This window comes from Bos javanicus, chromosome 10 (assembly GCF_032452875.1).
Source record: "Bos javanicus breed banteng chromosome 10, ARS-OSU_banteng_1.0, whole genome shotgun sequence".
In the NCBI taxonomy this organism is placed as follows: Eukaryota; Metazoa; Chordata; class Mammalia; order Artiodactyla; family Bovidae; genus Bos; species Bos javanicus.
The window spans coordinates 7,801,193-7,824,885 of NC_083877.1; the positions used below are offsets into that span (position 1 = coordinate 7,801,193).

Below are 23,693 nucleotides of genomic sequence, written 5' to 3' on the forward strand. Positions count from 1 at the left end.
GTGATGCCATCCAACCATCTCATCCTCTGTCACCCCCTTCTCCTTCCTGACTTCAATCTTTCCCAGCATCAGGGTCTTTTCCAATGAGGCAGTTCTTCACATCAGGTGGCCAAAGTATTGGAGCTGAAGCTGAAGTCCTTACAATGAATATTCAGGACTGATTTCCTTTAAGATTGACTGGTTGGACCTCCTTGCAGTCCAAGGGACTCTCAAGAGTTTTCTCCAACACTACAGTTCAAAAGTATCAATTCTTTGGCACTCAGCTTTCTTTATAGTCCAACTCTCACATCCACACATGACTACTGGAAAAACCATAGCTTTGACTAGATGGACTTTGTTGGCAAAGTAATGTCTTTGGTTTTTAATATGCTGTCCATGTTTGTCATAGCTTTTCTCAGTTCTGTTCAGTCTCTTAGTCGTGTCCGACTCTTTGCGACCCCATGGACTATAGCCCACCACGCTCCTCTGTCCGTGGGATTTCCCAGGCAAGGATATTAGAACGGGTTGCCATTTCCTTCTCTAACTCCATATTTCACATTGCCTAAACAAGTGGTCAATAAATACTCCTTGCTTATTAGGGACTCTTTGAGCTTCTAAAAAGTGTTGGCCAGAGCTACAGGCACTTGAGACATTTTACAGTGTTCACTGCCTGGATCCAGATCTGTTGTTATTAGTGCAGAGCAGCCCTCTCCTCCCTGCCAAGTGTGATGGAGTCAGTGCTGCTGTGTTACTGGTCTTCTGAGGGGCCTCGCTGTATAGGTGTGGGGCTCACACTCAAGTTGCTGATGTGGTGGGTTTGTGGCAGAGAGGTGAGGGCTTGCACCCCTGGTTCTTGGGTCTTACAGTAGGGAAGAGTTCCTCAAGCACAGGGAGGAAGCACAATATCCTGTGAGCTCTGGCAGACTCTCTGCACCCCGGTGTAAAATGTGAACTGGCCTGGCCTTCCTCCAACTTTGTGTCTTTGAGCCAGTAATGACCTTGGTGCTCTCTTTTCTACGATACTGGCAGAGTGTCCTAAGATTGAATCTGATCTTTTCCTGAACAACTTCCTCAGTACCCAGAAAATAGCTTCCCCAAAAGGTAAGTGTGTTGTAGTAAGCTCCTGGCATTGGAAAAACGAATGTGTCTTATTTAAGGAAGACTGTGTCTGCTTTCTGGATCTCGATCTCCCTTTTCTGGGCCTTCCTGCCTCTCCTGGTAGTCATTTCCAGACTAAGCAACTGCAGATTTTACCGCACCTTAGACTACACTCTCCCCACGGCATAACCCCTACAAAAATGTCCTCCACTAAGGCTCGTAAACTGGGAACTGCTTTTTCTGTAATGTCAGCAAGACTCATTCCACCCATACAAGCACAGATTGGCCTTTTTCCTCTTTAAGAGACTTGGCAGAGACTCAGATAAAGGTGAAGTCAACAAACTCTGGCGCCGGAGTGAGTTCAGTGCCTCTGGGCTTATCAACCCCTTGTTCCTCTCCTGTTCTGAATCCTTGTTCCATCCAGAAGCTTCTCTCTTCCTGTCCATGACGATAAAGATGTTTCAGATCCCACCCTCTTTGTTAATGCCCCTGCCACTGATAGTAAGACACCACATCTCTTCATTTATAGAAAGATACCAAACTGGATTCACTTTAAGGTTTTTTTTTTTTTTGCTCTCTCTTAATCTCTCTAGGTGGATGGAAGTCTGCTTAGTTGAAGAATTGCCACCAACCACTGAACTGGAAGAAGGACTCCGGAACGGAGTTTACCTTGCAAAGTTAGCCAAATTCTTTGCCCCCAAAATGGTATCGGAGAAAAAGATCTATGATGTGGAACAAACACGCTATAAGGTAACTGAAATCTAATTGGTTTGGGCCTCTGGCTCAAAGTGAAAGTTGAGTCTTTGCCTTCCTTCCCTTTCTTTAGTGTTTCTATCAGGATTTTGTGCGAGGTAGGGGTATGGGGAAGGGGAATGTCCTTGGTCTTTGAAGCCTGTTAATAATCATTCTTGAGGTGGCAGCAGTTTTGAAAGCAAAGCCCTTTTCTGTTTCTGGGATGAGGCCAAGAGACCTCTGATTTGTGGGGCTTCCAACTCCCAATCCCCATTATTCCTTCATGGAGGTCATGTCATTAGTACCAGTAAATATAAAAGTGGGGGCTCTCTACCCCTCCTCTCTTCACCACCAACACGGTTTATTACTCCCCTTATTCTCATCAAGAAGTAAAGTACCCAGCAGAGACTTGAACTTGTAGCCCTAAAGAGTTAGAGCCAAGGTGATTAAAAAAGAAAAAAAGTACTAATATTGACGAGTCAGAAACTCCTTTCCATTTGATGTTTAAAACAAAAGAGACTAACCTTTTTGTATGCAGCTAGTTTTATGAATTATTTCATAGGTAATTTGAGAAGGAATATAGGGAGGAAAATCAAACCAATATAAACACCAATCTTAATCAAAATAAACAACCAATCAATATAAACACTGTATTCAAAAAATGTGTTTTATGGATATAATGTTTAAGTATTTTCAGGTAAGGTGATACATCTATGATTTGCTTCAAAATAACTGGGAAGAGGGTTAACAGATGATTCAAGACCAGCCATGAGTTTGTAATTGTTGAGATTAGATGATGGGTACAAATGAGTTCTTTATACTATTCTGTCTACTTTTTTATGTTTGAAAATTTCCATTAAAAAGTAAAGAAGGAAAAAGTAAGCACCAACCTAAAAGACACCTTGATTATATGTGTCTTCAAAAAGCAATTTTTAAATGTGTGCTGTTCTCTTCTAGAATGTGAGATCTCTTCTCCATTTTGGGTCAGGGTTTCTAAAGCTTCTTTGAAACTTGATTTTTTTTTTTTCCCTCAATATTTTGTGTTTGGTTTTGTTATATCAGTATTTTTTATCTGCAGATCTTCAAGTGTTTTTAAAAGTTATTTCTCTTAAAATTTCAAGGATAACATTAAGTATAATTGAAAATAGAATAATTTTCCATTTAATGTATGAGTCACACTACCCTTCAGTTGTAATTGAGACAAAATTTATCTTTAAAATATGTATATTGAATTCAGAGCAAATGTCTGAGTAATGATTTAGGCTAACAGACAAGATGAATTGACATCTTTTTTGACAAGTCTCTCTTCATCATCTAATCTAAAAGGGAATGGAGCAAAAGTCTCTGCCTTGAATAATGCTATGAAAAAATATGTTTGCATATGTTAAAATAAGTTTATTAAGTCATGTGTTTATTAACTCTAGATGTTTCTCCCTAGAGTGAGTTTCCAGCCTTTTAGAAGACTTAAGCAAAACAAATGATTTAGCCAGCCAAAATTAAAGTTTCTTTTTTTAATTTTAAGGAATATTTTCAAAGTTCAGAAAAAAATTATTTGTATCCACTGTGTCACAAAATAAATTAACATTTGTCCACATTTTAGAATATGATCTTTCTTTTATTTTCATTGCTTCTGTGATGGTTGTTATCAAGACCTAGACCTATTATAATGGCCATGTAGATTTGATGATACAGATTTGATGATAAAGTGTCATGGGCTCCAACCTCCCCTGGAAAGGGACTGTGGGTGTTTTGTTTTGTTTTGTTTTGATTGGGAGAATCAGGCCGCAAAGACAGACCTTTAGTGAAAGTGAGCCTCAGAGCTGCAGGTGGGCTAATTCCCCTCCTGGCACATTTTACGCCTTGACTATAGGTGTCTCTTTCCAGTTCAGCTCTGGACCCCTCATGGCAACTTAAACAGGTACCATTGCCTCCTGACATCAGAGGTCCTATTATTTGAATCCATAGCAACTTCTCTTTGGGATGGGGATGGGGGAAATATTTCCAATCTCTTGTTACAAAATAAAATTCCTGGGGCACCTGGACACGTGCTGATGTCCCTGAGCAAACCATCGTGACAGAAGGAAGTGGTCTGTGTTACTGTCCCCCATGCCATCAGGCCCCAAGTGGGATGCACAGAAGAAAAGATGTTAGGAGAGGTGTGGAAAGATGGGCGGTGGCAGATGGAGGGGAGTTGATGCCAGCTGTGACGTGGGAGAATCATGGGACAAAGGGAAACTACCCCTCTGTTAATTCACTGGAGAAAAGAGGCTTTTCTTTTTTTTCCTTGTATTAAATCCCTGAATATGACCTTGAATGGGAATTGTTCGTGATTTGCTGTGTCATCGTAAATTTTTATTTTAAGGCTATTTTGTTTCTTCTGCAAAAATGAAAGGAGACAGATATTAGTGGGCAGGAGACAGCTTCCTGTTCATGTGTTTTTCGGATCTAAAGCTTGTCACATGGTCCTCTTCAAGGAGCCTTAAATCACGGGACGGCGGCAAAGATGCTGAAACGCAGGGGAACACTCACTAACCTCGGCCTGTCTCTTGATGGGCCATCTGGAAACCATGAGTTCAGCGAGCCTGAATGCTCTGCAGGGTCTGCTGGGCTGTGGCCGTAAAATATGGCCCACCTGTTGGGCCGGGTGTCCCTGAGCAAAAGCTCTGCCCCGAATCTCAGGGCCTTTGGCCGGGGTGCTCTTGGCTTTGAGCAAAGCAGTGGGCTCTTCCATGCAGCCCTGTCCTCTTTGTCGCCAGCTCGTTGTCTACACCTCTACCCCTTCTTAATTTAGGGTTTGGAAGTCATTCTGGGTATTGAGTTGAACCTTCCAGGGAAGAGTGTCCTTTCCCTGAACATCTCTTCCTGCCCCTCCAGGCTGAGTTGCATGGTCCTCCCATGCACATGTGGACACACCACGCCGTGCTGTAGTAACTATTTTGTCCTGAAGGCAGGAGCGGTGTGTGTCTCACTGTGTCCTCAGTGAATAGTTCGGGTTCCGGCCCAAATAGCTGTTGGGTAAAGGAATGAATGAGAATTTTTTATTTTTTAGAGATTTTTTTTTTTAACGTGGGCCATTTTAAAAGTCTTTTATTGAATTTGTTAAAATACTGCTTCTGTTTATGTTTTGGTTTTTTGACCATGAGGTATGTGGGATCTTACCTCCCCAGCCAGGGGTTGAAACCTCACCCCCTGCATTGGAAAGCCAAGTCTTAACCACTGGAGTGCTGGGGAAGTCCCAACTAGTACTTTCTAGTAAGCCAAAGGGCTCCATTTCTTGTCTTCTGTGCTTTATTCAATCCTTTATTCAATACTTGCTGAAACTCCTCCTCCAAGTGTGACGCTCAGACTTCCTGTGGTCCCCCACGATGGGTGTGTGTAAAAATGTGAACTTTTGGGCCCTCCCCCAGAATCTTAGCCAGGGCCCCAGGAAGCTCCATTCTTAATTATCACCTCAGGTGATTCTTTTCTTATGTACTACTAAGGTTTGAGAATCACTGCTCTAACAGGCGGATACATTAATATAATAAGATTTAATAAAGTTATAGGGAAAGAAGATAAAGCTGTACTAAGATAGAAATACATAAAGGGTAGAACTCATTTATCCATGCAATCCTCATCCATACCTACCAGGTACCAGCCACTGATCTGGGCACCAAAGACAATGCAGAACCAAGAAGACATGATTTTCATGCTGCTCACAGTTGGAGAGACAGTCTGTGAGGAAAAGAGACAGTCGTTAATTGTGATTAGTGTATTAAGGAAGAGATTAAAGCCAGAGTTGTTGACAGCCAGCCATGCACTTTGCTGAGGAAATGTTCTTACATGGAGTCTGGAAGGAGGAGGGGAAACTCATCCATGAAAGCTAAGGGTAGGGAGTGGGGAGGGTGGTCCAGAGGAGGGGCTCAAGGACGAAAAGCGCCTGGCCAGGTTGAGTGGCTGGAAGGCTAGGTGAGGGACAGAGGCGAGAAATGGGGCCAGGAGAGAAGCAGAGAAATCGCTCAGTCCCTCCTGGAGGACCTCGCATGGGGCGCCTCCATCGTAAGTACAGGGGAGCTGTTTCAGTGTTGACAGGGGCACCGGGGGACAGTCTGTGCTTCACAAAGACTGCTCTGCTGCTGTGTGGAGGGAAGAGGAACTCAAGGGCAGGGTGCGATGAGAGGATCCCTTAGCCCAGGTGACCGATGACCGTTGCCTGCAGAGACAGGAAGTAAGAGGATTCGAGACGGGAAATGAAGGGTGAATCCTGGAGAAGGACTGGAAATGGGCGGAGCGACTGAAGAGAAGACAGCTAGGTGGATGGTGGGCGGTAACTGAGTAGAGTGTGGTCAGTTCTAAAGGGGGTTGGACTGACACGGATGCCAGAAAGGTTTCCGTGGTGGGGCAGCCACCTAGGATGACCAAGAGAAAGGAGTGGAAGAAGAAGGGGGCGTTCCTTGGAGAGAATTCAGTCTGATAAGCCACACAGCAGTATCATTCTGGACAGTGCATTGACAGCTGTCCAGATTTGTAACAAATGCTCATTGAATGTTTAGGTGAGCCTTAGACAGGGAAAGCATACACAGTGGTCAGGAGTATGAGCTGCAGAACCAAAACACTTCAGAATCTGGCTTCACCACTGACTTTGACTCGGCGAGCTTCAGCTTCCTGAGGTGAAAGTGGGAAAATACTAACAGCATCAACCTTGTAGAGAAATTGGGAGGAACAAATGTGATCATCTATGCCAGGCGCTCAGCCCAGTGCCTGCCTGATAGAGGTGAGCACCCTGTAACTGCTACAGACAGTGTTTGTTTGCTCTGAGGCTCCGTGAGCAGTAAATTGACCAGAATATTTGGACTAGGAGTCAGGGAATTCTGCAACCTGGTCTTACCCTGAGCTCGACAAGTTAGGTCAACTCGAATGTCTTAAATACTTGGGCCCTCAGTTTCTTCCTGTATAAAATGAGCAAATTAGAATAATTACTGGTTTCAAACTACTTCATAGTTCTGAATTGCCTTGATCCTAATATATAAGAAGTTACCATCCACAGAAGGCTTACATAATACCTCATCTATTCAATTTAAACTGCAGTAATCTTGTTTGCTGGTGCTATAGTAGCTCAGCAATAGAAAATCAGCATGTCCTTTCTAGTCTAATACCTGAAAGAAATTAGGTAGACCAACCATAACAACCCTTGACTAAGTATGACTATAGATGTAGCACCTAGTCTAACATATTAATGTTAGTGTGGGATTGCTGAAAAGACAAACTATAAATGTTTATAATGGACTAAGTTTATTTGGAGCCTCTTTAGAAGACCTTTTTTGGTTCTAACTGAAGTAAATCTATAGATTGAAGATGTTAATATAGTTCACTCACTGAAGCTTACTTCTAAAATTTGCAGATAGGGAGCATAGGGTTCTGAAGTCAGCATTCCTCAGGTGTTTAAAGTGGGTGAAGGATTTGAAACCTGTCATGTCATTTTCTATAGAAATATGACCAAGATAACCACCCTTTCCTTCAGTGCCTCTTACATGAAGCACTGAACTTTTTTTGACCTTAAAGGTGAATAAAGTTTAAAGCCCAGTCTCATAGCGTAATAATTACCATAACCAACATTTATTGCATTCTTAGGTGTACTTTACAACTGAGTGTTCCATGTATAATCTCATGAAATTCCTCAACCCAAAGAAACATACCATTCCCATTTTGTGGCTGAGGAACCAAGGTTCAAAGACACTTGGAACTTTCCTGAGGTTACCTAACTAATGACACCACTAAATGGATGGGATGTTTTTATTGCATAATTTGAGTTGTTCAAGGCTATCAACCAAAGATTCTCAGAAACCAACCTAGGGTCAAACAAAACTATATTTATTTAAACTCAGAAAAAAGGCCAAGAAAAAAGGCATACCCATGGAGCTGTAAGAAAGAGGAAATAGGAGTTTAGTAGAGATTTGAACTTGTACTGAGCGATTCTAATAAGGATTTAGGAAGCAAGAACCAGTTATCTTTGGGGTGTTACCAGGAAAGTGAAAGTGAAGTCGCTCAGTCTTGTCTGACTCTTTGCGACCCCATGGACTGTAGCCTGCCAGACTCCTCTGTCCGTGGGATTCTCCAGGCAAGAATACTGGAGTGGGTTGCCATCTCCTTCTCCAGGGGATCTTCCCGACCCAGGGATCAAACTCCAGTCTCCCACATTGCAAGCAGACTCTTTACCATCTGAGCCACCAGGGAAGTCTAAAATGTGAAAGTCGCTCAGTCGTGTCTGACTCTTTGTGACCCCATGGACTATACAGTCCATGAAATTCTCCAGGCCAGAATACTGGAGTGGGTAGCCTTTCCCTTCTGCAAGAGATCTTCCCAATCCAGGGATTGAACCCAGGTCGCCCGCATTGCAAGCGGATTCTTTACCAGCTGAGCCACCAGGGAAGCCCAAGAATACTGGAGTGGGTAGCCCATCCCTTCTCCAGCGGATCTTCCCAACCCAGGAATCGAACCAGGGTCTCCCACATTGCAGGTGGATTCTTTACCAGCTGAGCCACCAGGGAAGCCCAAGAATACTAGAGTGGGTAGTTCATACCTTCTCCAGCAGATCTTCCCGACATAGGAATCGAACTGGTATCTCCTGCATTGCAGGCAGATTCTTTACCAACTGAGCCACCAGGGAAGCCCAATAATAATGGTGTTATCAGCAAGTAGGATCAATTTGGTGTCTTAATTTTTAGGAGGTGAGAATATTCACTGGGGGCCAGATTGCCATAGTCAAGAAATAAGTCACCCGTCTTATTTGGAAGAGAACTATGTTAGTCACTTTATGGTGTTGAGGGTCCTCAGCCCTGACATGATTGAGGATTGTCTCCATTTTGGCCTCCATGTTCACAGAGTGGCCGTGTCTGAGAACCGTTTGTGTTCTGCAAACATTGCTGATGCTGAGTTAGCCTCAGACACTACCTCATGGCTGTGAACTCTCTCCCTATGCTTTTCCTCTCTTCGCATGCCCTTCCCCCTCTCTCTCTTCCCCTCCCCGCCTTTTCCTTTCTTCTCTGCATGCCCTTCAGATCCTCTCCCCTCCCTCTAGTTATTTCACAGTGGTTAGCTAATTTCTTTCCTCTGAAGAGTAATCCCCTGGTCATCAGGTCCTGTGCTCTGCCCTTGGCGGGTTATGGCATGGGGAAGGTGTTCAGATCCACAGAGATTTCATCTTGAATCCCAGCTCAGCCCCTCAACAGATGTTTGACTTTAGGCAAATCACTTCATCTTTGTTGCCTAGGGTTCCTCATCTCTCAAAAAGATGGGAATAATAACTACTCTGCAGAGTATTTGGAAAATTAGAGATAATTTATGTAAAGTGCTTGACACACACAGTCCAATCTCAGTAAATAATGGCCACCATCAAAAACATATAAATATTTGCAAAATTTTAATTTTCTTATGCTTTATAATTTCTAACAGCAAGAAAAATAGTTTTTGTTAAATCAACCATTAGATTGTAGAAGCCCACAGAATATGGGAAGAGCTAGACTTTGTGAATGTGATAATACACCATTGGGAGTTAATTATGATGAAACTTGCTGTAGTTACTTTTCCTTTTATTCAAAGTGAAAAATACGATATATAACATTATGGTATACATTTAACTAATGAAATATATGATTATTTTAAAGCTGTCAGCAGTATATACCTGATAAAAGTTGATAAGATAGCAGCAAGAATATTTTATTTATAGACTGTATAGACAATAATGGCTGGCTAACTAGAACTGTAGGAATGGAAAATGGAGCCTTTTATTATATGGGTAGAAAAAGGTCTTGTAAAATATTTCCACTGAAAGTTTGCTTATTGTACAAGGCCAAGGTTAGCATTAAATTATAGAAGGAATAAATACTAAAATTAGCTCTGAATCATGGAGTGTTTTTTTGTTTTCATCTTTGTATTTTTCTATATTTTCCAGTTTTTTTTTTTAAACAGAAATCATATTACAGTTGTGATCTGGCAGAACCAGAAACCACACACAAAAAAAGACATCTAGTCTTGTAAAAATCCTTTTTTTCCAGAAGTTACTATTGCCCTCAACCTTGGTTGCCACAGTCTTGACACTGAGTGTGTGTGTGTGTGTGTGTGTGGGCACACACATGTGCTCATGCATGTGCACACGTCTCATAAAACACCCTTAGGCGTGCTAGACAGTAAATGGTCTTTGGGAGTCTAGTTCAGAATTACCTCAAACGTGTGAATTCTGGGGACTGCACTGGTCCGTCCCAAATGGTTGGAGTGTTGCTGAGAAAGTCTCATCTCCTTTACGGGTTGCTTTATGTGAGCGTTCATGGCACTGTTCTAGGAGAAACAGAATTGAAAGCGTCCTGCTAATGGAAGCAGTGGCCACTTTCTTACCTCCTTTTTGTGTGCTCCCCTCTTTTCCGCCCCATCAGAAGTCGGGCCTTCACTTTCGGCACACAGATAACACCGTGCAGTGGTTAAGAGCCATGGAGTCCATCGGTCTACCCAAGGTAAGCTTGGACTGGGAAGACAGCAGGGCTGGCACGGACACCTCACTGTGGGAGGGGGCTCGCAGAATGGGGTATCTTAACGCTGCAGATGCCCTCATTGCCTCGGGAGTGAGAAATGTGAGAACTAAACAAATACATGGAAAAGCACGCGTAAAGTAATGTATGGCAAGAGTTCAGGTTGGGAGCAGCTAGGTAAAGTTCAGCAAGGTCAGAACAGCTTTACCTGGTAGATAATTAATTTAGAAGCGCCATCTCCCTCTTTTGTATTGCTATTTATACCTAAGATTCCACGTCTCTTTGCATCGCTATATATGTATCATTATAAATTTAAGTAAATATTATTATAAATTATAGTATCAAGTTTAATGGCTAGCGAGTCAGAGCTCTTACTCCTAAAATAGATCTCCCAAATAAAACTCATTCTGCAAATATTCAGAACTTGTTAAATTCAAAGAGCAGATGCCCTTATACCTGTGAGACAGATTAGACAAGTAGAGGAGATGAGAAAATAATTACATGCGATAGAAATTGTAGAGCTATTTCTTAAACTTCTGATTTTGAAATAATTTTACCATCACAGGAAGTTGCGAAAATAGTACATCTTTGTGTAAACTTCATTCAGGTTCCCCTCATGGTGACATCTCATAACTGTAGTACAGAATTAAATTGGCGTTGGCGTATGAATGTTAACTAGACTCAGACTTTGTTCAGTGTTCACCAGTGAGCATTCATGTGTGTGTGTGTGTGTGTGTGTGCGCGCGCGTGTGGGTGTAGTTCAATCCATGAACAGACTTCTGTGACCTCTACCAGAATCAAGATACAGATGCTGCAGAGAGGCTGGCCTCTACATCACGCCCCTTCTCCAGCGCTGTCCCCTGGCAGGCCCCTAATCTGTTCTCGTCTCTATAGTTTTGTCATTTTGAGAATGTTATAGAAATGGAATCATACGGTAGGTAACCTTTTGAGACTGACTTTTTCACTAAGCATAATGCCCTTGCCATCCGTAAGGTTTCCATGTGTATCAGTAGCTCCCCTTTTTGAACTGCTTACTTAGTAAGTCCAGCTATTTTAAAGAAATTATTTAAAAATGGTCCAGCAAGGGGATAGGCTACTGACTTATTTAGGCCTGTGTTGTTTTTAGTATTAATCCAGGTTTGCAATTAAAAACACCCCCACAATAAAAACAAAGAATTCCTTGTGAATGCCTATTTTTAATACATTTGTGCCAATACCTGTTTTAACTCAGTTCATTTTATCTTGCAATGGTCAATGTTGATCTATTTTATTTTGCCATTTTTAATTAAACTACTTTACCCTCTCCTAAAATGTTGAGAACATTGAATGCTATTCCTTTCTGGGAAGTGGTTATCATACAGAATTCATATTTCTAAATTGTGATTTAGTAAGTATTAGCAGAGTGTTGAGTGGTAACCAGATTAAAAAAGAAAGAAATTCAAATGCCATTTTTCTGTATGAGGCTGTATATGTTAGTTAGGATAATTTTATTATGTTTGAAAGATTTGATTTAAACCTTCTCAAGTTGTGTGTGTGTTGGCCACATTTATTTTGATTTTAAGCCAAACAAGTGATCCATGCAACAGATTCTATTTTAATCCTGATGTTTATTATGAAATCAGTGATATATTACATTGCAGTAATGAGAAGCCAACAGTATACTGAATTGACTTAGATGTATTAATAAATTCCTTCATGCATCAATATGAGCTGCCCACTCTGTGCTCAGCTTCAATGTTACACACTGGGGTTTCAATGCTGAAGAAAATGGTGAACTATAAGTTGATCCCATCTCCTTGATAAAGGAAGACATATTCATAATGGTTTTCCAAGAGAGATACCAGGATAAAAGTTTCTTGTTTAAAGAAGAGGGGAAGTTACAGTTGTCCTCTGCTTACCTGGTAGAACTTTTAAACCTGGTCATATTCTAAATGGGGAATCCTCTTCCCATTGATACTTTTACAGCAAATGTATTAAAGGAAACTTAGAAAGACCTTTGAAATTTCATAGACTATAGATATTTCTTGAAGCACTCAGTGACTATACATTTTATAGTTCAAGAAACTTTGCTTTTCTCTTGGCTTCTTTCAGTGTCCAATAGAAAGTGTGCTTGAGTGTCAAGTTCTACCATATGGTATGCAATTTTAGTTTTTATGTCAAATTTTATAAAATATTTACCAAAAGCAAGTAATGCCAATATGCTTCTCTTAGGAGCTTCAATCCTAATTATTCATTTTTGGTGCCATATTCTGAAATCTGTTTCTTATTAGGTTTTTAGTTTCAAGCTCAAAAAGCATATCAAGGTGCATTAAAAGTTTTAGTGTTCAGATTTTTCAATCTACTACCTCCATTCATAGATGGTTATCCAAAAGAAGTAATCAGGTGCACAGAGAAAGCAGGGATGTTTATTGTAGTGACTATAATAGGGACAAATTTGGGGGAAAAAACGTTCAACCATGGAGAACTGGTTAAATTATGGTTCAAAAATATGAAGGAATCCTATGGATCTGCTAGAAGTAATGTTCTTATAGACTAATGAAGGGAATGGAAAACAATCATGCTCTGTCAAGTGTTTTAAACAGGCTTATAATACTTGCAATTTGGTTTTCAAATACCCACATGCTGCTAAGTCGCTTCAGTAGTGTCCGACTCTGTGCGACCCCATAGACGGCAGCCCACCGGGCTCCCCCGTCCCTGGGATTCTCCAGGCAAGAACACTGGAGTGGGTTGCCATGTCCTTCTCCAATGCATGAAAGTGAAAAGTGAAAGTGAAGTCGCTCAGTCGTGTGCGACTCTTAGCGACCCCATGGACTGCAGCCCACCAGGCTCCTCCGTCCATGGGATTTTCCAGGCAAGAGTGCTGGAGTGGGATGCTATTGCCTTCTCCAAATACCCACATACATAAATGTAAAAAAAACAAAAACAAAAAAAACCCAGAGACATACAGATAAAAGACTTGAAGAAAATATACCAAAATGCTAATAGTGACAGTCTGGAGGTAGGTTTATAAGTGTTTTTCTTTCATACTTTATCTACTGTCCAGATTTTAATCGGTAAAAATGGGTGTTTTTTTCTCCTTAAAGTAGTAACATGGATATGTGTGTGTGTTGTATGTATATACATAAATGTTTACAGAACTGTGTAGCCAAGTTCTTAACCGTGTAATAACATGATTTCAAAAGGACACCCTTCTCAGGCCAGGGGACCCCTGGGCAGTCACAGGAGTGACTCTGGTACAGAAAGCAAAGCCTGCACGGGCTCATGCCTTGCGGAGTGAAGCTGCCACCCAGCCCTGAGGACAAAGCCTTCCTGAAGTGGCTGACTGTGAATCTCCGTTGAGCCACTAGGAGGCGCTGTCAGGCAGGGACCTGATGCAGTGATTGGTCCACATGGAAAACATGAGGCACAACTGAGATTCCCCTTCATTTAAATAAATACAGAGCAGCAAGGACAATCAAAAGAGGGTCATTTGGGGAGTTAAAATAATTGTAAAAAGCGGCACCTAATAAATACATTTTTCCCTTTTGTTTTCCAGATATTCTACCCGGAAACAACAGATGTCTATGACCGGAAAAACATACCAAGAATGATATATTGCATTCATGCACTGAGGTGGGGAAAAAAATACAATTAAAAATCTAGAAAGTAAATTTAAATAAAACCACAGTTTCAATTTTAAAAGAGCTCTTTTTCCTCTTTTTAGAGAGCGCTCTTTAAAAAAATAATAATCTGAACTTTTATTTTTAAGACTGAGTTCTAAATTTGCTGGTAAAAAATTAAGATAATTGTCATATAACAATACTTGAACTTGAAAAACATTTTTCCTTTTTTTTAAAATCCCATTTCAAAATAGAAAACCAGAAAAATGAATGAAAGACCTGTGAGTATAATAAGGAGAAAAATTTAACAGAAATTTCTAGGAACCTAATAATAATGTGCTTTCATAGTCTTGAGTTATACTACTTTACAAATATAGCTACTTTACAAACTACTTACTACTACTTTACAAACACATCAAATGAGCAGCTTTAATGGTTATACATTTGATTGTGATACTCTTAAAATCATTAGTTTGGCTCAATTCTTAGCATAGATTAATAAAATGAACTATAAAAAAAAACTTTTGAACTTTGGTTCAGTAGAACTTGTACCATAAGGGTAAAGAAGAAACTAAAATTAGTCAAATCATGATACATTCATTTTTTAAAGCATTTGTTTGCTATCTTAACATTTTTGAGGGCTTCCCTGGTGGCTCAGATGGTAAAGAATCTACCTGCGATATAGGAGACCCAGGTTTGATCCCTAGGTTGGGAATTTTTTTTTCATGTTAAGCTTCTACCAGTCACAGAGTATTTCTTACCTTACTGGAAGAAATGTGATTTTTAGATGGTTGCAAAAATGATTCTAAAAATCCAATTTGTGGCTGTTGTCTTGAGTGCACACAGGTAATGACTGAAAGACTTTGTGTCTGATTAAATTTTAAATTTCTTTTAGAACATCTGCCTTGTGTTTGTATCACTGAAAGTCATTTTCCTGGCAGAGTATTCAGCCTTGAGGTTTATATTAACTTCTTTCTGGCTTCCTTCCTCTCCGAAGGAGAAGATTTTTATAATAATTCATTGCAATATTGGATTACTAAAGATTTTTGATTATGTCAAATAATTTGCCTCCCCCACCCCATCACTTATGAGATTTCTTTGGAAGATGACAGTTGCTTGAAATACAGACCAAATGTAGGTGCCTATCCTATGATTTCTTTTGACTCCAGTGATTTAGAACAACTGCAGGAAAGAATGCTTCTGTGCCTTCCCCCCTCTTATGTGGCTAGGATATCATTGTTCCAGGTTTTCTAAAAGCTCTTGGTGCCCACGTGCTCGTTTTGATGAATATTATCAAATGCGTTGCCCAACATTCTTGGTCAGATGCTTTTCAGAGCCTAGAATCATTACTTAACACTTTGTGACCTGCTAAGCCAGCCATTAGTTAATCATTATCATATCCATGCATCTGAGGGAAAAGTGTTAGTTGCCCAGTCGTTTCCAACTCTTTGTGACCCCATAGAAGGTAGCCCGCCAGGCTCCTCTGTCCATAGATTCTCCAGGGAAGGATACTGGAGCAGGTTGCCATTCCCTTCTCCGGGGATCTTCCCGACCCAGGGATGAAACCCAAATCTCCTGCATTGCAGGCGGATTCTTTGCTGTCTGAGCCACCACGGAAGCCCATGCGTCAGGGTGCTAACCTCCCCATCTGTAGCCTGCTGTCTGTAAGGTAACACTGATTTCCTGAAATACACACCTGAGGTGTTAAGTAAGCAGCTTATAAAGAAACGGTGCGCTTGGTTCTTTTCTGGTGACGTCACTGTTGTACGGAAGTTACAGAGAACGGCACAGAGGCTTACAAAGTGTGCCTGCCATAGTTTGAACAATGGCTTGAGCAGCTTGGTAAACAAAGAAAAGGCAACTTCTTGCTACGTTGCCAATTGCATGCAAATGTTTTTCTCAAGTATTTAGACTGTCTTTCTCAGGTGTTCAGTTACTCATCATGGAAGACTCCATTAATGGATGTTCCTCACCAGATCTGACCTTAAGTAGGAATTTTTAAAGCAGGATCTTGAAAAGCAATATTCAGTTAATAAACAGCATTCCCTGGGAGACTCTCCTTCACTTTTCTCTGTTATAAACTTCTTGTAGAAAGTTAAAGTGTTAGTCCCAGTCGTGCCCAACTCTGCAACCTCATAGACTGTAGCCCACCAGGCTCCTCTGTACATAGAGTTCTCCAGGCAAGAATATTGGAGTGGGTTGCCATTTCCTTCTCCAGGGGATCTTCCCGATCCAGGGATCAAACCCAGGTCTCCTGCATTGCAGGCAGATTCTTTACCCTCTGAGCTACCAGGGTGCTCCTTAATCGGGCATGGAGAAGTCTCAGGTGTATCTAGTAGTTTTCTATCAAAACCCCTTCCTGCCGTGGTTTAGAATGCGGTCAGTTCCTCAAATGAGGCTGATATTCTGTCGTGTTGGGCCAGCCTCTTTTGGAAGCTGGGCAGGAGCGCATTTTCATAAGGACAGTGGGTTTGCCCTCACTGCGTGATTAGAAGTGATGCTGTAAAAGAACCGAGATGTCCTCAGCAGTTATATCCTAGCTGCAGGTACAGCAGCATTGCTGGTGTAAAGGTTGTCATTACCTGCCAGGGAATTAGGCAGGTCAGAAGTTCTGTTATAGATCGGGAGCCAGGCAGAAAGATTCCCCAGGCCTGGAGGCCTGACTGATCTGCAGAGTTCATCCCTGGCCCTGCCAACTTGTTTTCTCATCTCTGTCTTCTTGATTTGGGTTTAACAGCCTCATTAAAATGCCCTGGGTTCCTGCCCTTGCTTCCTGCTTGTGTCTACTTTTCCCTTTTCCTGCCTGCCTCGCCTTTCACTGAATTTCTGACCCCGGTCCCCAGGCCTCACTCTCTCAGTTCAGCTGGGTGTTCTCAAGCCCAGACTCCAGGCGGTGTTAGCCAGGCAGCCCCACAGGGAGTCCTGAACCTCTGGGTCATGCAGACCTACCTAAGTGATGCGTGTCCTCATGTTCTTTTCAAAGAAATGTCTATTATCTTTTCCTTATTTGAAATAAAAAAGTGTTCACTGTGGAAAACATTGGAAAATTTGAAACTGAGTCCCCCTAAACCAAGTTCCTCTGGCAGGTTGATGGTTCACCTCTCTGTATAAAACTTTCTTTTCCTATACCTGTTCCTCCTTAAGATTAAGGAGTCTCAAAGAAAGGGGAGGGGGCATTAAAGCTGAGCAGGGATTAAAGCCCTGAGGGGCCTTTCTAGACACAAAAGCCCCTCCGTGTCCCCTGTTTCTTGTTGGAAAAAAAAGGGCGGGGGTGGTTAGTTTCCTAGGCCTTCCCCCAGTTTCAAAGAGCAGACTCAAGTAGTAAGTGATTAGGGTAATAGTCCCAGGACTCTTCCTCCTGAAGGAATATAGATCATCTCTGGGTCGTTCTGTAGAAACCAAGACCCTCACCAGATGGAGGATTTGACTACATGCTGAGCACATGCGTTGTGTGTAGACCTCAGACCGACTGGAACTAGAAGGCTGAGCTTCCCAGAACATCACCCTGTTACCTCACCACCAACCAGTCAGTGGTGACCCTGCATCCTAGGTCCCTCTCCCCTAATATTGTCTTTACAGCTCTTGCCTGAAAGCCACTGCCAAGTTTGGGTCTTTTGAGCACAAGCTGCCGGTTTTCCTTGCTAGGCCCTGCAACAGACTTCTCTGCTCCAGGCGCTGACGTTTCAGTACCAGATGACAAAGACTGTAACTATTTTGGTGTTTTGGACTTAAAAAGTGTATGTGGCATGTGGCTTTATTTAGAATATTTTAAACCTATTCAATAAAAGGAGCCGCCTCACGGAATGAGAACCTTGCTAACAAGAGCTGATAGTCCCGCCCCCCCCCCCACCCCCCTCTGGTCTGGAGGCCTTCTAACCATGGAGAAGAACACTTTTTACCTGTTATTTATTGCTCAATGTATCGAGCAACTGTTAAATGCTTAAACATTAGCTATACAGTTGAATTCCTTTAAGTAAATAAATTTAGTAGACTGCTTTTTTTAATATCTCAAATACCTTAAAACACAAGTAAAATGCCCAGATACATTATTACAAACTTAGTACACTTAAACTTATTCTAAAAGATCCACACTGCATGTTTCACTTGTAGTTTCGTTATTTAGCCACTGATTTTGATGCATTCTAAGGCTATAGCAATGGCACCCCACTCCAGTACTCTTGCCTGGCAAATCCCATGGACGGAGGAGCCTGGTAGGCTGCAGTCCATGGGGTCGCTAAGAGTCAGACACGACTGAGCGACTTCACTTTCACTTTTCACTTTCATGCATTAGAGAAGGAAATGGCAACTCACTCCAGTGTTCTTGCCTGGAGTATCCCAGGGATGGGGGAGCCTGATGGGCTGCCGTCTACGGGGTTGCACACAGTCAGACACGACCGAAGTGACTTAGCAGCAGCAGCAGCCCCAGCAAGGCTATAAAACTTTGAAACCTACCCAGAGTTCACATAGTCACTAGAAACAGAGTACCTCTTCAGTGACCAGGTTACAGATCTGGTTTCTGACCAATCATTGCCGGTCAGAACACGGTATCGGTTTGGGTTCTTCTCCTAATGTGAGTCCAACCTTGGCCAGCAGGAATCAGGCTGAACTTGATTTGCAAAATCAACCAGACCTTGTAGTATTTGGCTTTCAGGTAGGTTTTTATTTCCCACTCAGTCCCCACCCTCTGTCACTCGAAAATGGTTTGCTTTCATGTCTCGCTTGGCCAGTGCTCCATAGCCCATTGTCCTGTCTTCATGATGTATTGGCCTGGTCTGTTAACATTATTAAAGGTTAATGTACGCCCTTTGAATATTTTCTTGAAATCAGTTGGGCATTCTAGAGGTTTCTCCCCCAGGAGATGAGGGATAGACTCTGCCTGATGCTCTTTGGGACCCTTTGGCTGATAGCATCTCGGATCCTGTTTCTGGACCCTCTCTCTGCTTGGCCATTGAGTGCAACCATCAGTGCTGTGCCCTCTTTTTGCCTGGCTGTTTTTGTCACGTCCTGTGCCCCTCCGTCTGTTCTTATCTTGGGATATTCCCTTGGTTTTCTCGACTGTTTGTCTTACTCAGAGTTCCTGGTCTTTACTTTTTCCTGTTGTGTAAGAGGTACAAAAACAAGCACATATTTATACACTATAGACAGACATAAGAAAAAACAAAGCACCTGTATTTTAACAACACTTCCTAGCTTGTTAAAATCCATATAAATATTATGCGTGTCTTATTTTATCTCTGCGTTACAAATTCCTTTTGGTACACTTTATACCAGGCTTGCCTGCTGGCTCAGGCAGTAAAGAATCTGCCTGCAATGCAGGAGGCCTGGGTTTGATCCCTGGGGCAGGAAGATCCCCTGGAGAAGGAAATGGCTACCAACTCCAGTATTCTTGCCTAGGAAATCCCATGGACTGAGGAGCCCTGAAGGCTACAGTCCTTTGAACATCATTTTGAACTCCAGGCCTTTCTCTGATTAAACAAGATTTTTTGTTGCTGTTCATTTGCTCAGTCATGTCTGACTCTCTGCGACCCCACGAACTGCAGCACGCCAGGCTTTCCTCTCCTTCACTAACTCCCGTAGTTTGCTCAAACTCCAGAGTCTTCTCCAGCACCACAGTTCCAAAGCATCAGTTCTTCAGTGCTCAGCCTTCTTTATGGTCCACCTCTTACATTGCTACATGACTACTGGAAAAACCATAGCTTTGACTGTATGAACCTTTGTTGGCAAAGTGATGTCTCTGCTTTTTAGTATGCTGCCTAGGTTCATCATAGCTTTTCTTCCAAGGAACAAGCATCTTTTCACTAACCAAGACGGGTCTTTTTTGATGGACCAAATTGCTTCAGTTTGGTCCTGGGAGCTCTTTCTGGCCAACTCCTTTGTCCTTATAGCACTGTCCCTGACATTTCTTTGAGATATACTTGCTGTGTGGCCACAAGCAGATTTTCCAGTCTTTCCCGGATTGTGTGCTCTGTCGAGTCTGACTCTTTGCGACCCCACAGACTGTAGCCCGGCAGACTCCTCTGTCCATGGGATTCTCCAGGCAAGAATGCCAGAGTGGGTTGCCATGCCCTCCTGCAGGGGATCCTCCCAACCCAGGGATCAAACTTGGGTCTCCTGCATCTCCTGCAGGTGGGTTCTTTACCACTGCACCACCCAGGAATCCCCTTTAAAGTTGTCACGTGTTTGTAACAATTTTCCTTGCTTAACACATGAGGCTTCTGGATTCAGATTTTCTTACTAAATAAAGTTTATTTGCTGGTTAAGATTCTACTACACTGAGCACAAGGTAAACACATGTGTGCCTCTCCTCTGTGTAAGGATGGCTGTTCCCACCGCAGAGTCTGTGGTTGCTGTCCAGCAGTCATGTCTTCAAATGCAGTGAAGACGCCAAAATTGCACCCATTCAGGGCTTGGGTTTATGAAAATGGCTGCGGCAGCCCCACTTCTGGTTGACCAGCCGTTCCAAGTACCCTGCGCAGTTTGTGAAGAAGGGCTCCCCTAGTAGGTGAACTTGAGGAACTGGTTCAAAGGCAGGCTCGTTAGCAAAGCAGCTCAAGCGGTCCAGAATCTTCCTGCAATGCAGGAGATTCGGGTTCAATCCCTGAGTTGGGAGGATCCCATGAAGTAGTATACTCACTCTACTGTTCTTGCCTGGAAAATCCCATGGACAGAGGGGCCTGGTGGGCTGCATCAATAGGGTCGAAAGGAGCTGGAGGCCACTGAGCACACAAGCACGCAACACACACACACAGTAGTGATGCTGAAAACAGACCGACACCTACTGAGCCTTCCATTACATGCCTGGTGCTGGTCCAGGTATCCTGTTACAGGTATAATCTCACTTAATCCTCATGACATACGTTTTCTGTACAGTTATTCGTCTCATTTTCAACTATGGCTGGTCAAGATCATACAGCTAGTAAGGGGCAGAGTTGGGATTCAGAACCAGGCGGGATGGCACCAGAACCTACAGTTACTTAGGCAGCCAGTCGGCAGCCAGTCGTCGTCCTCAGAAGGGAGAATATTTCCATCCAACTAGGAAAATTAAAAGAACAGTGGCATTAGACTTGAACTTCAGCACAGGTCTCTAAGCTGTTACATTTAGGGTAGTTTAAAAGGAAGCTTCCCCAAACTTCAGAACGGGAAGGACCTTGAGATGTTGAGTCCGGTTTATTTCACCGATGAGGAAATTGAAAGATTGGTTTATATGAGTCAGAGTCACACACTGCATTGTGGCCAGGCTGGGGCCAAGATCCAGAGCTTCTGACTCCAGTTCCCTCTTCTTCCTAATCAGCCATGAGGCTTTGATTTACAGACATTCATCTCCCATTTTACAACATAAAATGAACTGTGCATGATGTGATCCAGAAAAGTTGAAATAAACTCAGCCTTTGCCTTTTAAGTTTGCATTTTATTACTGTAGCACCTCTTAACGCATATATTCAAAGTAGTAGGAAAAAAACTAATAGTTTTTTGTTTTTTTTTGCTTTTTTGCTTTCTTTATTGCTTCCTTTACTTGAACTGATATTATTAGTGCAAAATAGGAGCACATGGGCCAATGAGGCTTTTGCTACCGAAGGACAGCTCCTCGATTACTGGCCTTTTCTTAGCAACATACATGCACTGTAGCTTTTGATGTGATGAAATGCTAGCCGTTTCGTGCCAAGTGCTTTATTATACGTGGAAAGTGACATCAGTCCCTCAGCTGCCTTGGGAATGCTCTTGGCTCTTTGTGTTGGTTGTTAGGCACTAAGGTGCTTAATAAATTCAGCCTTGAAGAGCTCTCAGAAATTGGTGATTAGACAGACTTTTGTTTTTTAAACATTAAGACTGGGTTTCCTATATACTTCAGGTCATGCCCTCGTTTGAATCAAAATGCTTAGAAAGGAGTGGGCCACTGTTGCTGATTCTTTTCAGCATGGGAATCCAGAATAAGTACTTTTCCTAGTAAACATTTGCCCCTTTGACTAATCTGCTAGGACATACCTCCCACATAGAGATTTAGTATATAAACTCCCGCACTGTGAAAAGTTATCTCTTCAAAAGTAATAGTTTAAACTTCAACCTCAAAGATAAAATAAACGCTGAAAATTGAAACCAAATAAAAATATACCTTAACATTAAAAAATACATACTTTTGGTGAAAGTATGTAAATGAAAATGAGATTTCTACCTGATCCTGACTAGCACACGAAAATCTGGTTTGAGATAAATCTGACTCAAAGATTTTTGTATCCAAAAGGTACCTGACTTCTCAGCACCATCTTGTGGTAACTTTTAAACTGGGATGTTTGCTTGTGAGATTTATGTTATACAGCGTAAATGGAGAAGTAAAAAGTATAATCAGAAAGTCTTCCAGTCTCTTTAATACCGTAGGGAAACATGAACACTTTTGTTTAGTGTAACTAATTTAGCTCATATTACCAACAAACCTCTGTTTTGTGGAAGCCTGAGTACCTTATAGGGACAGACAGTTGAGAGTAATTAAATGAAAGACCAGATATCTCCAGAAAGGAGATACAGTGGAAACAGTCATGTCAGGCTCGTCGGCCATGGGTGTCTTAGTCTCCTTACAAAACTGACATGACGTGACTAAAGTAGTAGGAGTTTCTTTGATATATAATGTTATTATTTATTTTGGGCTGTGCTGGGTCTTGGTTGCTGCATAGCTTTTTCTCTAGCTGCGGTGAGCTCCTCTCTGGTTGTGGTGCACAGGCTTCTCACTGCAGTGGCTTCTCTTGTTGCAGAGCACAGATTCTAGAGCCGGGGGGCTCCAGGAGCTGCAGCACGTGGGCTCGGTAGTTGTGCCTCCTGGGCTCTAGAGCACAGGCTCAGTAGGTGTGGTGCGTGGGCTCAGTTCCTCTACAGCACATGGGACCTTAATGGCTCAGGAATCGAACCTGAGTCTCCTGCACTGGCAGGCTGATTCTTTACCACCAGGGGATCCTGTTGCTTGTTTGTTTGTTTTAATCATCTGTAGTAAGAAAGAGTGCTATCCATTGACCAGAAAATTGAGGTAACTCAGAAGGAAATGGCAACCCACTCCAGTGTTCTTGCCTGGAGAATCCCAGGGACAGGAGAGCCTGGTAGGCTGCTCTCTATGGGGTCGCACAGAGTTGGACATGACTGAAGCAACTTAGCAGCAGCAGCAGCAGCAGCAGCATGACAGAAGGCAAACAGATAGGACAGGATTGACTGAGAAACAAAACAGAGGGCCACAGCCCAGACACCGTTGAGTTGTGCAGCAAAGCTTGGAGCTGCTGTGGGGTTTGGGGGTTTTGATGGGAAGAGGCGAGCCCTAAGCCAGCATAATTTGGATTAGTTAGACCTGCTGAACCTACTCATCCTTCCCCAAGACAAGTGTAGATGCTGATGGCAGGGTAGCACACCAGTGCCCAAGAAGACACAGGGAACCCCAGTCTAAGAGGATAAGACAGTGAGCACCCTCTGGGCATCAGCCTCCTTGTTCCTCTCCCATCTCCCTAAGGCTGGCTTCTGTCACGGGATGCTTGTGGTTTAGTTGCTAAGTCCTGTCCGACTCTTGTGGCCCCATGGACTGTAGCCCACCAGGCTCCTCTGACCATGGGATTCTCCAGGCAAGAATACTGGAGTGGGTTGTCATTTCTTCCTGCAGGGGATCTTCCCAACCCAAGAATCGAACTCAGGTCTCCTGCATTGCAGGCAGTTTCTTTACCAACAGGGCTACCAGGGAAGCCTCTGTCACGGGGACCTGCAGCCAACAGTGACAAACAGTTGCAAGTCTCAGACCTCAAAATGAGCCCCAAAT

The 23,693-nt window shown here is 42.6% G+C and overlaps 1 protein-coding gene across 2 annotated transcripts in view; it reads left to right on the forward strand.

Annotated features, from left to right (window-relative positions):
- The window catches only part of IQGAP2 (IQ motif containing GTPase activating protein 2), a 307,710-nt gene that overhangs the window by 160,072 nt on the left and 123,945 nt on the right, over positions 1-23,693 (forward strand). For both annotated transcript variants that reach the window (XM_061430007.1, XM_061430008.1), the window contains exons 3-5: positions 1,671-1,827; positions 10,218-10,295; positions 13,846-13,922. In XM_061430007.1, coding sequence (XP_061285991.1) covers positions 1,671-1,827; positions 10,218-10,295; positions 13,846-13,922 — 312 coding nt within the window. The remainder of the gene's footprint in view (positions 1-1,670; positions 1,828-10,217; positions 10,296-13,845; positions 13,923-23,693) is intronic.